Genomic DNA, 17,019 nt, shown 5'->3' on the forward strand with positions numbered 1-17,019 from the left:
TTCTGCGGTTTTACAGTGAAATTATATTGTACGTATGTTGGGATGTACTTTCTTTTGTCATCCCTAAATCCAAGCTAACTTGGCACAGATTTTTTTCTGCACTTGAACGCATTAAATTCATGACTGAATTACACCTGACTTCAAATATTCTGAAGAGACTTTACTCCACCACTGCATTTTAAAAAAAGACAATTGATTAAAATAGTCAACTTCAGACTTGCTGAAACCGTATTCCCTTATACAGAAATTACTTTTTCCAAGGACACTTTTTGGGAAAAGAATTTCAATAATCCATTAATAAGACATCCACCATTATTTTGAATGTGACAGGAAGTCCTTTTTATAGTACTTGTAACTTGACGATGAAGCTGTTCTGTGTCTTTAGCGGAAATCACCCAAGACCAAAACCACAGAAGCAGGGGTTGTGCACCCGTTTGGACACCCCTCCTTCTGTAATATTTCTTCCAGTGTGAGGCTGAATGTGTTTTCATACGGGTTGCTGACACACACATCTGTCTACGAGGAGCGACGTTAGCACTTAAAGGAAACCAGATCTGGCATCACACACGGTAAGCGGATGTAACTGTACAGTTTGTACACATGGTCTTCACAGCATCTGGCTGAATTATGAGAAAATATGAGTTTCCAGCATAGCAGATAAATGGAAATTAGATACCAGACATTTTAAGTTGACAAAAATGGCCAAACTGGAGATCAGCTGCATATTGGTGTTCGTCAAATATGTACATAGTGAAGCTTGGAGATGCTAAAGCAGCCATTTAAAGGTTTGTTGGACAACTAACTAGTGGACATTGGTGCTCTGTATCACCGGAGAGCGCTCAGATTATTTACGGTTATGTCACTGTAGTCATAATGAAGGCGTAAAAATCTTGAGACAACATTAGTGTTCTGAATGCGTTTTCACAACCTGTGTATTTGACAGAGCGCAACATGTAGCTAGGTAGGCCCGCAGGAGAGCTGGCCCTAGTATGGGAAGATCCTGACGGCAAAATCTGGCTTTTAAGTCGTCCTTCTTATGGTCTGAAGTACAAACCCTAACATGCATTTTCAAAGAGCAGGAGTCCTGTCCTGTTTCAGTTCGGCTTACACATAACAGTTATCATCAGATGTTCAGCTTCGATTCATTTCATCCGTCTGGTCGCCTCTATGTAGGAATCATTTTCTGATGAGGAGGTGGGAAAAAGAGGGTGGGTTGGATGTAGGTTGAAGTTAAGTGTCTCTTAAAATATTTTAGATGTCTACAATCATGTTCTATCAGGAATACAAGACCTTTAATTAAGAACTTGATTTAGGCATGGATGTTTTCACAGTGTTTTCTCCACAAAGGAGAGCGACCAAAAGCAGCCTTTTACAAGAATTAGATTTTGGTGAATGCAAAACAAGTGCCTTTAGGTGTCAAAGGACTCAGCCATGGTAAATTTCTTTCTTGTGTCTCTTCTTATTCAGGCCATGTGGAGCAATGGAAGGCCAATATGTAAACACTGTCTGACTCAGAGGAATGATGAAGACAGAAGAAGAATTCTAAACTTATATTTAGCTGACCAAATGCTAATGAAGTCAACGGCTCATCACATGGTACACATCTGTTAGGTACATCGTGAAGGTAAAATACATTTGTAAAGCTGAATGCATAAACAATACGTGGACATTGTTTGGATCTTGTTGATGAAGAGTAGGCGTGCTCAGTCTGTGCCTATGATACAGGACTAACGGAGTCAACTGACAGTACTGGATCAGGTGACCACGGATGCAGAGATGTAAGAAGATGTCTGCAGTGCACAGGTTTTGACAATCAACACTCTGCTGTGATTTCTGCCACATGTGGACTCTTCGAGGGAAAAAGTTGACTACTCAGCAGAAGACAAATTTCTAAATGTTTCCTTGAGAGGTATCCCAGCAGTTGTTCTTCTCCTGCAGGACAACAAACTACTGACTAATTTTTGATTAAAAGGCAGAAGTCTTCACCATGCCTCGGAACCGAGCGTTTTCTGAGCCAGAGTACTCAGCAGAGTACTCAGCAGACTGTTCTGTAACGTTGCCCTCTGACCCAGGGCAGGCAGTGGGGCGAACACATGAGGTCACGGTACGGAGTTCAGGATGCTGCCTTTGCCTGCCTCGATTCATGCGTCTCACCTTTGCACCTGAGTCTCTGGAGAACCTCTACCAGACCTATTTCAGACGTCAAAGACATGAAACCCTGCTGGTGCTTGTTGTGTTTGCTGCACTGTTTGACAGCTACATCATCGTCATGTGTGCGGTGGTCTACACTACTGACAAGCTGGCTTCTGTTTTAGTAGCATCAGTGGGGCTGGCAGCAGATATTATCCTCTACCTACTGTGCCGCCATGGGCTGCTGCCAGACCGCATCTCACGACGGGTGGTGCCATACGCCCTCTGGGTGCTCATAGCAGCTCAGATATTCTGCTACCTGGGTCTGAACTATGCTCGCTTCCACCAGGCCAGTGACACAGTGGGCTGGCAGGCCTTCTTCAGCTTCTCCTTTTTCCTAACTCTGCCTTTGAGACTGACACCTATTGTGCTTATCACTACTGTGTCCTGTGGGGTCCACACCCTGGTTCTAGGTGTCACCATCGCCCAGCAGCAACAGGAGGACATTCAGGGCGCAGCACTTGGCCGACAGGTAAGAGCTGAAAGGGGGAAAAAAGTGTGTCTGGGGATATGAAACTGGTTGTAATGGAAAGAATTTACTTTCTTGAGTGTAATGTCATGTAGCCAGATCTTTAAGTTGTTGAGTTTACAGAAACCCTTTCCTTCACAGATGCAACAGGTGATCCAATGCTAACCATCGCTGCTGTGGCATAATCTAGAGAATATTTATTGTTCTTGTGTTACTGTCTAGCTTAGGCGTTGACACGAAAATAACACTGTTGACAAAGTACGTTGGCCTGTTCTGGAGCTTTCAATCAGCTGCAGAACAGGCAGGAAATAAAATTCTCAGATGTTTTGTTTTTTCTAAACATAAGCAGCAGTGCAAAATTTAATAAATGACAATTTAAAATTGTTACAATAATGACATCAATCAGGAACACCTACTGTGCTTGACAGTATCCTGTGCTCTCCTCTGCTGGCACATTTTGAAGTCACCCGAAAAGGAACACCTGATACCCAGCCCTACACATATTATTAAAATAGTTTTTTGTGAAACATTCTTAGTGTTGGGACCTACAAGATATTTTCGCAGTATAGACAGACATCATAGTTGGTGAGAAAACAAGGAAAGGTCCACAGTTTACGATAGTAATTTGTAAACATTTCTGGAAATAAAAGTAATGTGAAAATGCTTTCAAAAATACTTTCATGTTGTTTATACATTTACGGAACCTACATCAGATCAGAATTTGGTATGAGCACCTTTTCCCTTAAAGACCACATCAGTTCTCCTCAGTAGACAATTTTTATGGTACTTGTCAGGTAAGTTTCAGACATCTTTGAGAACTTTCCACAGTTCTTTGATGTATTTATTCTGTCTCAGTGTCTTCTTTACATGAATAAGTTATTAAAGAACTATAGAAACACTCCATCCACTCACTCATGAACAGTATTTTGCTGACTAAAAGTCTGTGTTCTCACTGGCTCTGGGCTGCTGCAATCACAGTTCATGATTTTCACTTTTCCTTATTTGGGTGGCTATGGCAGTCATAGAAACTACAGAGAGACAAACAACATCTATGTTGATTTCACAAGTCCAGATTTTTGAAAATGATCTACCTCTTCAGGAGCAGGAAAACAAACAGATCAGTGAAGAGAGACAGTATTTGAGTTTAAAAGTCTGATTGTCCACTCTGAGACTGTGAATCATGAAACTAGTTAGCAGGCATTCTTACATTAATTGTAACATATTGCTATCAATTTCTTCTGTTTTAGGCTACAACCCCATTCTTATTTAACTGTGTGATGAGATTACACAGTTTGGATAGTTATTAGTAATAGTCTGTGGTGTACATGCTGGTAGAATGGGAGGGAGCAAGAAATTGAGGTGGTGTTACCACTGGTACAAAATAGAGTGATGGCCACAACAACAATTACCTGCTGACTGAAAATACCTTAAGACAATGACATAAATTCAAAGCAACAACCTGTCTCCTGCTGACAAGTACTCTGTCTATCAAAGTCCTGTTTGTCTGATACTCCTATGCCATAGAACTCCATTGGTTTGAAAACTATTGGAACATGTGTGAGCAACACAGTTAAACTGAGTGACTTATTCTGTCATTACCATCAACACACACACTGTAGTTTATTTTGATTCACTTCCACACACACCTTTCTGCTGCCCTAAATACTCAGTAGAGGACAGTGGATTTATTTGCTGCTGAAAGTAGGCCCCAGCAAAAGTACTGTTTCCTCCTGTTTGCAGTTCAAGCCTTTTAAGCTGTGGCATTGTACTGCTAAAGGTGATTCAATTTCAATTCAGTTTTATTTATATAGTGCCAATTACAGGTCAAATTGTCTCAAGATGCTTTACAGAACCCTTACCCCCAGAGCAAGTCCTAAGGTGACAGATGTGGGGCTTTGGAAATAGTGTCCACAAAATGCAGAAATAGACCTGTCCAGGGTGTCCCCTGCCTTCACCCTAAGTCAGCTGGGATAGACTCCAGCCCCCGGCGACTCTAATGAGGATTAAGCGTATTGATAATGGATGGATGGAAAATGCAGAAATATGTCAAACAACATAATATTTGAGATTTTAAAAAAAAACAAAAAAACAATTATTGGTCTTATTCAGACACATAATGCTTAACAAATTTATTAAACCACCACCCAAGTTTAGGGTGTTTCCCACTGCTGCCTGAAATCAACAGCAGTGCTCATTACCAAAACATTTTTTTGTATGTTTCTGTTATGGTTATTATTATTATTCAATATTCAAGACCTTTATTTGTCACGAACACAATTGTACATAGTGTAATGCGCAGTGAAATGTACTGAGCACTTGTTCCATACCAAAACAATAATAAAGAATAAAAACACACAAGAAATATATATATATATATATATATATATATATATATATATATATATATATATATATATATATGTATATGTATATGTATATGTATATATATATATATATATATATATATATATATATATATATATATATATATATATATATATACACACACACGTATGTTAGGGCTCGGGCTTTAACGCGTTAATTTCGATTAATTAATTAACGCGGAAATAACGCCTTAAAAATAATAACGAAATTAATTGCAGCCTCCTCAGTTCCCTCATTTCTGGCACACCAGTAACTCTGATGAACACTCCAGCCCAGTAGGTGGCGGTAATGAACCTAAAGTCTGTTTGTAGCCATGAAGAAGAAGCACAGGAAGCACTGAGTGAAGTCAGGCTCTGGTGAACAGTGAAGGAAGATGAGATTGAGCTTCTTGGACAGAAAGTTTTCTTTTAAAAATCTTCCTGATGGCAGCTTGGATAAAAGCCTGGTTGTGTGCAAATTGTACAACAAAGAGTTTTCTGATCACTGCGTCACTTCAAGCTGACGGTATCACCTCAATGTAAAACATGTTGCTGTTAGCACCAGAGCTAACATTAGCTACGAGTCATGCTAACGGCTAACGGTGTAGCCATCCCATAATAGACCACTTTTCTAGACAGTGCTTGAGTTTACAGAAAGTCTTAAAATGTTGAATAAAATCGCTATAATTGCACTTAGATTTGCAGTAATCTGTGAATGTAGCAGACAGATGAAAAAGCACAGAAATATAAATGAAACATAAAAAATTTTGTAAAATGGCATTTTACTGCTGTTTTAGCTTTTACTTACCATGTGAGAAGTTGGCTGTTTAGTTCAGTCTGTCTTGGTTGTTTCTTCCAGTTGATTTTGGTCAGGTAGAACACCCTCTTCACGATGACAGTATTTATCAAAGCTACAGATTCATTAGTTGTTGCGTCACAGCTTGGATTATTCTTGTGCAGGGACACATGGAGATTTTCTGTCTCCATGTTTCCTGAGGTGTACTGTGTTTCTGCTTCTGCATCTGTCCTCCATTTGTTTTATCCTATTTGATTCAGCTCCTTATCTGTGGACACCTTGTGGTTCCAAGAAATATGGCTGACCATGAAACTCAAATGACCTGGGACTCTTCTCATTATGGGCCACGGGGTTGGCTGCTCTCTCATTTAGCTGTTGAGTTTGCAGACAGTCAGCCTCGAACATGTAAACTAACTGATGCAGAGGTGAATATGCCAGTGATTATACCAGCTGGCAAATATAGAAAAACTCATAATGCAGTTAAGATAAGATAGTCCTTTATTTCTCCCCACACCAGGGGAAATTCACATCGTTACAGCAGCTTATGTATCAATAAACATAATAATAGTAATAAAATAATAATAAAATAGTAGTTCACAAAACAGCTTTTTCAGGTGGGTAATTATTAAAGTCAGACTCAATAGTAAATGTTTAAAGCAGTTCAGTAAAAATCTGCTTAGAAAGCTAAAGGGAGCTCATGATTTTTGCCTTGATATGTGGTGTTTTGTTTAACCCCTAGTTTTCCAAATCTCTACAAAGGGGGTGAAGAGTGCAAAAGTAGCATAAAGCCTAAAGACACAATAACCACACTCATGGGAACTACATCAGATTGAAATAATACTGAAGTATCCTTTAACCACATTTTTATTTAGGTTGCTGGGTGTCCAGTTAGTTTTATAAATATATTGATAATATTTTTTAGACATGAAATAAATCACAGAGATAATTTGCATAAAAAACCTCTTATTTTGCAGACTATTGAGACTTTGGCCTTGCAAGCTGAACCGTGATCTATAAAAACAGAGCATTTTAAAATTTGCCTCCTTTTAGGGAGAAGAACTATTGAAGAAACACAAGTAAAGAAGAAAATCTTGACATCTTTGTGTACACAGCTGTCTGTCATCTTTGTTGGCATCTTGTTTTTGACATACTATGAAGGTGTTTAAATCCACCTGTTTTTAGGTAGATTTCATATCTGCACATTGAAAAAGAAATCGAAGCACTGCAAATAACGACCAGGTCGATATCGAAAATGAGAACTAGTTCTCAACTAACTTACCTGGTAAAATAAAGGTTAAATAAATAACTTTTAAAAAATAATTCAGAAACAATGAGAAGGCTGAGATAGAAAAGTTGATGTATTGATAAGAATAAATGAAATAAAGTGCAATCAAAACAGACTTAAAACCATAATGTGCACGAAGCATGTGTGTTAAAGATACTATGTGCAAGAATATTAAGCAAATGATGTTTTTCTTTTTTTATTGCCATTGATGTGTAAATGGATTGCAACATAATCCTTGTTTTTCCCCCTTTCTTGTGGTTGTGTCCTTTTCTCCTGCCGGGGTTCAGCATCACACAGGGGTAGAGGAAGTGTTCCCATCCTTAACTTTAACTACAGTATGGTATTAGTGCCAAATACTTACTGATTAGTATTTTCTTTTGATGATTTTCTTGAAATTTGATTAGATTGTGTGCTACATTTGTATGTAAGCTTGAGTGCCGTACATTTTGTGAATGTTGCAGACATTTTCATTATTAAAGATAAACCCCGTCTTCTGCTCAACCCTGACTGTTGCCTTCTTTCTTCTTTTCAAGCTACTGGCCAACATTGTGATATATGTTTGTGCCATCACTGTGGGAGTCATGTCATACTACATGGCTGACCGGAAGCATCGGAAGGCATTCCTGGAGGCGAGACAGTCACTGGAGGTCAAGCTGAACCTGGAGGAGCAGAGCCAGCAACAGGTGAGAGCACAGACAGCAGGTTAACCCAAGCTTTTCAGAGGGCGCTGATGGTGTCTGTCTTACACAGGCTGGAGGGTTCAAATATTTTTTTGTATTTTTCATCTTTCTTTTTAACCATTATCCTTTCCATATTTGTGAAAGAAAGCTGACAAGACATAATGTCTATATTGACAAAACTGTTAATTTCTCCAAGTAACATGTTTAAAGTTTTAAGTTACTGTAAGGTGAACATTAATCTTTTTGTGCTTTGTGGATGTTCTAAACTTGAATTAGCAAACTATGAGCTATTTAACAAATGGAGACATTTTCTTCTGTCATTCTTCAGTCTGTAGTGGTAGTTCTCTGTGTGGCTAATGGTACCATTAGCTCTGATCCTCTGCTCACAGGTCAGAGATATGTGGAAATTGTTCAGAGAGTTAAAGACTGATTTGAAACCAATAAAAAGAGTTTGTGGGTTAATATTTTGTCATGTTGCTTGTTGTGCTTCAGTGTAGCTTAGCTGGTGTTTACATCTGCATGTCTCCTGCTCTTTGTGCACATATACAGCATATTAATGATTAATACAGCTGAATTTCCAATTAAGCCTTGCTCATTTTCATAATTTTTCAGTTTCTGTTATCAGACAACAGAAGGATTATGCAATAGTGACTGAGACGCAGCCAATTTGGACTACATGTTCAGCGGTGGTCATTTCATAGTTATTTCCTAAGCTGTGGCTCTGCACTGATAGCCTTCTGATTTTATAACAGCAACATTGTCAGACAAACTCACTATACACGAGTTAAAAACTGACGGCTGCAATGAAAAATCCTGGTCTCACACACTTGTTCAGTTCATTTTTATTTATATAGTGCCATCTCACAACATATGTGATAAGAAGGCATTTCACATCATAAGATGAAGACCTTACAATATTTTAAAGAGAAACCCAACAATTTCCCTGGATTCCCTTTGAGCAGGCAATTATTAACAGTGGGAAGAAAAATGTCCAGTTTACCACGAAGAACCCTCTGGCACAACCAGGCTCAGGGAGGGCAGCCATGTGCCTTGACCAGTTGGAATTAGGGTAAAGAGGAGAGAGACCAGAGGCTTGTATTGAGGCAAGTTCAGGTTGAACCCTGGGCTTTCAGGACTAGGATGGGGGTTCACTTCTACCTGGGGTATATCCCCATGGTAACTTATGCTGAACACCTAACTTGCTGTGGAATCAGTTAAGTTTGAGATAACAGACCAATATGTATTAAAACTACACCTACTGTCTAATCCGTTTTCTTGGAAAACAGCACCATCATTCCTGGAAAATCCCGCAGAGCTCAGTGCATAGATAGTGAGAGGGGATGATAGAGTTTTCCCAAGCTGCATGCAGTTTCAAAGCCATTTCATTGTTCTATATGCCTTTACAGAGGAATGTAATCCTAAAACAGAAACTGATTAAAACAATAAATCCTTGTAACCTTGCTTGTTGACCTCAGAAGATTTGCAGTAACTTTACTTACAGTTTGAATGATGTTTTAGTGTTTGTTCTTTACTTGCTGGCATCACTGTTGAATGCTACCACGGTTGCAGCTGAAAGAATAAGGTCAAAAGTGTCTTTCAATATGTTTATTTTGTGAGTGGCATAAAAGGAAGTACATCTATAATTTTGTTATATAATCTTGTGATGCATGATAATATTTAAACTGAATCTTCCATCCATCTATTATCTATACACGGCTTGAATCGCTTTAGGGTTGCAGAGGGGCTGGAGTCTATCCCAGCTGACTTAGGACAAAAACCGGATACACCTTGGACAGGTCACCAGTCTATCACAGGACTGCACATAGACAGACAACCAAGCACGCTCACATTAACAGCTACAGACAATTTAGAGTCACCAATTAACCTCAGCATGTTTTTGAACTGGGAGGAAGCCGTCCACTGACAGGGAGAACATCCCCCAGACCGAGATTTTAACCCAGGACCTTCCAGCTGTGAGGCGACATTACTAACCACCATGCCATCTCTAAACTGAATCTTGAATCCTGAAAAAGAAAACGACTTACACACAAAGGGGAAGTGATATTGATAAGCACATTAATTACACATTGATCTGTTGCTCAAATGGTAGAGCATGTTGTTCACTAATCACAGTGTTCTCATTTCAGTTCTCTGCCAATCCACATGTGGAAGTGTCCTTAGGGAAGACACTAACCTGAAGTTGCTCCTGATGGCAGGCAGGCACATTGCATGACATCTCTGTTGCTGTTGATAACTGAATGTGTGTGTGAATGAGAAACACAGTGTAAAGCACTTTCAGTTAGATAACAGCCAGATGATTACAAAAAGAACTTTGTGAAAATGTTACAGGCCTCAGAATAGCAGATAAAAAACTGACAAAGCATATGAGAGCAATGAAGATTTGGGAGAACGGTGAACCTAGTAACAACAAATCAGAAACATGTAGCTACGCAGCCAGAGATACTTGTAGAGTGGACAAAACACAACTATAGATGAGTAAAGTCACAAAGTTTGTCACATGCAATCATGGAGAGTGGAAGAGCGGAGAGGTCCGCTATGCATCATGGGAAGTCCCCCAGCAGTCTAGGGTTGTAGTGGCATAACTATGGTGCGATTCAATGTCACCTGCGCCGAGAGGATGTCTGCCTCCTGAATCCAAACTGGGAGCTAGTTCCACAGGAGAGGACTTAATTGCTAAAGGCTGTGCCTCCTATTTTGCTTTAAGAAAGTCAAGGAACCGTAGGTAAGCCTGCACTCTGAAATGGAAGTCATCTCTTGGGATAATATGGTAAAGCATGGTCTAATATAATGGAATTTGATTATTGAAATGTATCCTAGTAACTCTGATTTTTAAAGGAAGCTAGTGAAGTGCAGCTAGGGCAGGAGAAATATGATCTTTTTTCATTTTTTTCACCAGAAAAAGATGTTACATGTGAAAACAGCCTAACTTTGTTTAGTATTGTTGTTAACTAATGACAGTTCAGTCAAAGTTTCTGTAACATCAGTTATCTTTGCAGATTAATTTAGTCATAAGAATATTAAAATTGCTACAATAGCAATTGCTGCAGTTGTGAATAGTTTGTTTAAATATTCTTTCTGTACGAGAAACCCAACATTTTCACATTAAGCAGCTCTTGGTGACACTGGGGAGGAAAACCTCCCTTTAAATGTCGAGAATCCTCCAACAGAACCAGACTCAGGGAGGGCGGCTCTCTACTACAACTAGTTGGAATAAGCGAAGAGTGGAGGGAAATATAAACAATATAACAGCAAACACTGAGCGGGTTGGTGAGGTCTGCGAATGCAGACCAGAAACGTGCTGCTCTGGAAACACAGAGTACAAAAGTAAAGCTACAAGAGAGTGGAAGCACAAACTTAATGACTTGCAAATGCTGATGTAATGGTCCAGTGGATTAAGATCCTGAGACAGCCCTAACTATAAACTTTATCAAATAGGAAAGTTTTTAGCTGGACCTTAAAATAGAGTGGGTGTCTGCCTTCTGGTTTAACAGGAGATCAACCTGATAGCTAAAGGCTCTCCCTCTCATTACTCTGCCAAGGAATGCAATGGAGTTATGTGATGATCGGTGTACGTTTGTCCTTCCGTCTGTGAATCTGTCGTTCCGTCTGTACGCAACATTACCCAAAAATGGACCAACGGATTTGGATGACATTTTCAGGGAAGGTCAGAAATGACACAAGGACCAGGTGATTGGATTTTAGCAGTGATGCGGCTTATAGTCTGAATCCATGGATTTGTTAAAGATTTCTGTATCATATAGCAGCACGGCGTCCGATAGCAGCATTGCATCACTTTAACCATGACAATAAGTGAACACTACGTTTGCTGCCTGCTGACGATCACATGATTGTGATCCTACTACAAATCCACTGCTGTAGACTTATTGGGACTTATCTGTCGGAAATGGTACCAGGAACAACTGATTACATTGTGGGGGTGTTTCTGAGTCCCATCAATTCCCGCCACCCGCTACATGTTTAAGTCATGCAATTCAACATCCATACATAGCCTTGGTGGAGTACTGAGCTCTCGGAGTGCTTTTCTTGATTCACTTTTGGAAACTTTAGAAACCACAAGTAAATGCACTTCAAGAGTGAAGTGCTCTATTGGGATAATATGGTGGTGTGAGGTCTTCAAGATATGAGGGAGCTTTGTCAATTAAAGATTTGTATGTGAGGCGAAGGGTTTTTTTTGGCCTTTATTATAGAGGACAGTGGAGAGACAGGAAACGTGGGTAGAAGAGTGGAGGAAAGACATGCAGTAAATGACCATGGGTCGGAATCGAACCCTTGACTGCTGCATTGGGGACCATAGCCTCTGTTTGTGAGTTGCCTGATAAACCAGTTGACCTACAGAGGCGCCAGGTGAAGGTTTTTAAGTTCTATTTTTGGTTGCAGATGGGGGTGTGACACTGACGTGGGAGAAATCCGGTCTCTTGCCAGTTTTTGGTCAGTATTTATGCTGCAGCATTGTGGCTCAGCTGGCGGTTTTTCAGAGTTATTAGGACATCATAAGGAATTCCACTTGTCCAGTCTAGAAGTAACAAATGCACTGACAAGTTTTTCAGCATCACCCCGAGACAGGATGTTCTTAATTTTGATAGTATCGCTCAGGGGAAACAAGAGTGTCCTCACACTAGAGATGAAAGCTAAGGCAGTGCCACCCACGGCAACGATGTGGTTAGTTAGTGTGTTTCTGAAGTTTTTATAGCCAAATGCAGTAATTACAGCTTTGCCTGAATTTAGAAGTAAAAATTTTTGGATCATCCAGGCCTTTATGTCTTTTGGACTCACTTATGATATACTTGGTATTTGAGTGGATGCACTGTGCATGAAAGGGTCATCTCTGATATGCAGAACTGAAATGTATCTGATAAATATGATTTAAACCAGCCTAGTGTAGTGTCTTCAGTCCCAATGTAGCATGACAGATCCATGGTCTGAAGCTATCAGAAGAATGTTGGTGACTTTGAAGGGGTCCAAAAACACGTGTATATTTCAGATGAAGAAACTGTTGAAATTAGCTCAGAGAGAGCTGAAGGAGAAAAGCAATCAAAATGTAAAACAGGTCTTACAGATGTTTTTAAAGCTCAGGTTTTTAAAAAGGCATCTGTGACAGCTGTGGGAAGGATTTGATTTCTTTTTCTAATAGATAGTCATTACCAGGGGTGAAAGTAGATTTTTTCTTTTTTGCTGGTACTATAGATAAATTGAAAAATCATGATATATATATATATATATATATATATATATATATATATATATATATATATATATATATATATATATATATATATAATAATTTTAATTCATCAAATACATTTATTGATTTAAAAAGTCTAGTCAGTTATGTAAACAGGCTTTTATTTGTAGTGCAACAATGCAACAATGTAAACGTGTGTGAGCGAGACAGACGCCCACGGAGAATGAACGCTTTGTCATGGCTTATTATCCTACGGTTGCAAGCAAAAATAATCTCGTGTTTGAAATTTACGTAGGAAATAAAGTGCTTAATGTTTTAGGCTTCATGCTTTAGCATCACTTTTTTGTGTTCACGAGTACGATTCGTACGGGTCGCGGGATCCGCGGCCGGTTCACTGTTTGAGCTGGCAGCTCATCTCCCGTGATCTCCGTACCACGCCGTTCCGGGACCTAAACTCTTACCGGAACGCCGTTCCGGACCGTACCGGCTTACTTTCACCCCTGGTCATTACTACTAAAAGTTAAAAGAATACAAGGGTCAACAGAGCCCCAATACTCTATCAGCTTTGCTACAGTACAGTATGGATAGTACACAGTTTTGGCATCACAGAAGGTTTTTCTGTATGATATTGTCCTATCCTATCCTTCTCCCTTAGGTGAAACTCTTTTATGTTAGTGGAACGGCACTTCCTTTCCAGCTTATTGCTATCTACGTCTGAGTGTCCGTTTGAGTTTCACAAGGAAACTTTCTATGTTTCATGATCCTTCTTTTTCAGAGGGGCAACAGTGTCAAGTATCCTATGCAATGAGACTGTACAACAACAAGATAATCAATGTTTGGGAGCAAAGTTCAGGTAGCTTCCCTTCATTCATCTATATAGCATTGAGTCAGTAACAATATAAATGAAGTCAATGAATGAATGAAGTCTGTAATAATAATAATAATAATAATAACGCAATCATTTTTTGACATCATTTGAATTTTCAGTAATGGACTACAGAGCATTTACCAAGAAGTATCATTACTGCAGATGTTTATTTGAAAATGCAGTAACGTAGTTTCATGATTATTTACTATAATGCCATATGCCAACACAATGAAGAGCAGCTACCCTAACATTATTCCCACACAGGTGGATAATCTGGTTGATATGACTGCAGTCTCACTGCATACAACACTTAAGATTGTTGGCCCTCTGAAAAACAAGACTATGAATCATAGAAGAGTAGCCCCATTGTATAATTCACAACTGCACATCTTAAAGCAGACATCACAAAGACTGGAAAGACAGTGGTGTTCTGCAAATTGAGAAGAATTTCACTTAGCCTGGAAAGACAAAGAAAAACCTCTCTATAGGACAAGAACTGCTTATTATTCATCTCGTATAGAAGAAAACAAGAACAATCGCAGTGGGACAAAGAGTCACAGCTCAGTGGAGCTTTGCATTCCTTTGGACCTCAGTGGTGGTGACTTCATGACCTTCTCTTCCAGTACAGTTTCCATTTTCATAGAAAAAATCCTGAACATGTCTTGAGATGCAGTGACTGTGGAGGTGTCCGTGGGACCACACTTATAGTTGGACTGCTTCTCTGTTGTAAATCTCTTTGAGTTCACATCAATAGTACCTTCTTCTAAAACAGCTGCATGTCTGTTAGAACCCATCTCAACTAGACTGTTCAAGGACATATTTCCTTTAATTAATGCTCCAATATTAGACATGCTTAACCTCTCTTCATTATCAGGCTACGTACTGCAGGCTTTAAAAGTTGCCGTCATCCAACCGCTACTCAAAAAGGCTGGTCTGGATCAAGGTGTTTTATCCAATTATAGACCTATATCCAACCTCCCCTGTATGTCTACAATTCTAGAAAAAGTTGTTGCTAGCCAAGTACGTGACCATCTGTATACAAATGGTTTGTTTCAGAAGTTTCAGTAGGATTAAGTGCATCATAGCACAGAAACAGCACTGGTGAAAGTCACTAATGATTTTAAAGCCTGAGACACATGACACGACATGACATGACACTTGCCCTGCCCTATATTATTGCTATTATTATTGTTGTTGTTGTTGTTGATGTTGTTGTTGTTGTTGTGTCATCTATGTCATGGCACTGCTACGTAGCAGCAACTTCATCTAGCAAAATAAAAGGACTGTTTAAGATACCACTTCCTGCATCAAAATGAAGGAACTGACTCTTTGCCTTACTATGTGGGTTCACATAGTAAGGTGAAGCCCTTATTAATTTTAAAAAGTGAACATAGAACCCAACTAGCCTTCCTATGGCATGGAAAACCCTGGGTATTTCAATATTCTGGTATTTATGAGTGTCAGTTTATATCTATGTGTAATATATAGAAATACCAACATCAATAAAAATTAATATTATCAATATTGGCAACATATTTACATATCTATCTGTTTGTATGCAGAACAGAGTTAGCTGAAGCTTGAATTCTGTTACATACACTAGACATGGCAACACTGGCACGAAAACCTAACTATGGACTTTTGAATGGGATGCTGCTTCTAATCAGATGTAACCAACATACAGATTAGTTAATGACGCAGTAAATAGAGAGTTACATGGGGTGGGCGGTGGTTGGCACGGTTGCCTTACAGCTAGAAGATACCCAGTTCGTGTCTTGTCCTGGGCCTGGGATCTTGCTGCGTGGAGTTTCCATGTTCTCCCTGTTCATGTGTGAGTTTTCTGCAGGTTCTCCGGCTTCCTCCCACCATCCAAAAACATGCTGAGGTTAATTGGTGACTCTAAATTGTCCATAGATGTGAATGTGAGTGTGATTGTTTGTCTCTATGTGTAGCCCTGTGATAGACTGGTGACCTGTCAAGGTGTCCCCTGCCTTCAGCTAGGATAGACTCCAGTCCCCCGTGACCCAAATGAGGATTAAGTGGTGTATGGATGATGGATGTCACTGGGTCTTTCATTTCAGTCTGACAACAGTGATAGTGGAATTTTAAACATGAAAAAGTTTTGCAGTTTTTTTTTTTGTTCTAAGGTTAGATTAATCAAAATATTGATTTTTGTTGTAAACAGCTTGCTTTAAATTTCCATAATAAGTATCTGGCCCTATCAGCTGGTCAGATCTTTTCTATTAATGACACACTTCTCCGCTGCTTCCTTACAGCCATTACCCTTCCAACACCCCTCTGAAACCATGTCAGACCCCCAACCACTGGGATTACATCATGTACAATGAATAGAAGAGGAGCTGCTTATAAAAAGCTATTTCAAATGAATACTACCACATTAACATGACCAAAAAAAGGACAATTAAATGTGGAATCTTTATTAGAAGATCCCTCTCAACCAAATCTGTTAGTTAGCACTATTCTTAAGTAGCCCAAGAGACTGAGCATGGATACAATCAATTCACTATAGCAAATAGCAGTAGCACGGGTAGAGTGGTTATGTTTACTGCCACCCCAGAAACACAAGAATTATTCAGACTTCCAATCAACAAAATGAGGTAATCCAGCTGCCAAGAATATAAACTTATTTTAAGTAGTTGCTGTGTGAAGTGAGGGAGAGGAAAAGGACAACATGAGGGCTGAAAAAACTCCCAGAATATTAATGGAGAAGTACAGGCTGCTGGGAGACAAAGGCCACCAACTAATCAAAAAGCATCCGGTTGCAACCAGTTACCATGGCAACAGTCTCCTAAGACGGTGTCAGCTGTAATGAGCCATTTATTACCTCTCTGCTTCTGTCAGGTTTTGATTACAATATTGAAAGCTGACACAATTAATCTTGATAATAGCAGGCTATTCAAAGTAGCACAGAAGCCTTTGTTTTATCTAGCAGCATCCTCCAGCTCAAGTAAGGGGTCCCAAAGTTGTACCTGACATGCCCCCACAGGGAAGTGGCCTGGTGATATCACACACCCGATGGGGAACCTCACATTATACTTTATTGCACATCTAAAATAAGAATAAACTAATATCAGGAGATTAAATGTGGGTTGGTGCAACCCTAAGAGCTCCTTCCAGACATCT

The 17,019-nt window shown here is 39.5% G+C and overlaps 1 protein-coding gene across 4 annotated transcripts in view; it reads left to right on the forward strand.

The window, feature by feature from the left end:
- Nucleotides 1-369: 369 nt before the first annotated feature.
- adcy3a (adenylate cyclase 3a) overlaps nucleotides 370-17,019 on the forward strand; it is a 51,715-nt gene continuing 35,065 nt past the window's right edge. For 3 of the 4 annotated variants that reach the window (XM_023299633.3, XM_023299634.3, XM_035943595.2), the window contains exons 1-3: nucleotides 370-569; nucleotides 1,468-2,662; nucleotides 7,637-7,786. In XM_023299633.3, coding sequence (XP_023155401.1) covers nucleotides 1,988-2,662; nucleotides 7,637-7,786 — 825 coding nt within the window. In that variant the 5' untranslated portion in view covers nucleotides 370-569; nucleotides 1,468-1,987. The remainder of the gene's footprint in view (nucleotides 570-1,467; nucleotides 2,663-7,636; nucleotides 7,787-17,019) is intronic. The other variant, XM_023299631.3, reaches the window with a different exon arrangement.

This window comes from Amphiprion ocellaris, chromosome 9 (genome assembly GCF_022539595.1).
Source record: "Amphiprion ocellaris isolate individual 3 ecotype Okinawa chromosome 9, ASM2253959v1, whole genome shotgun sequence".
Lineage (NCBI taxonomy): Eukaryota > Metazoa > Chordata > Actinopteri > Pomacentridae > Amphiprion > Amphiprion ocellaris.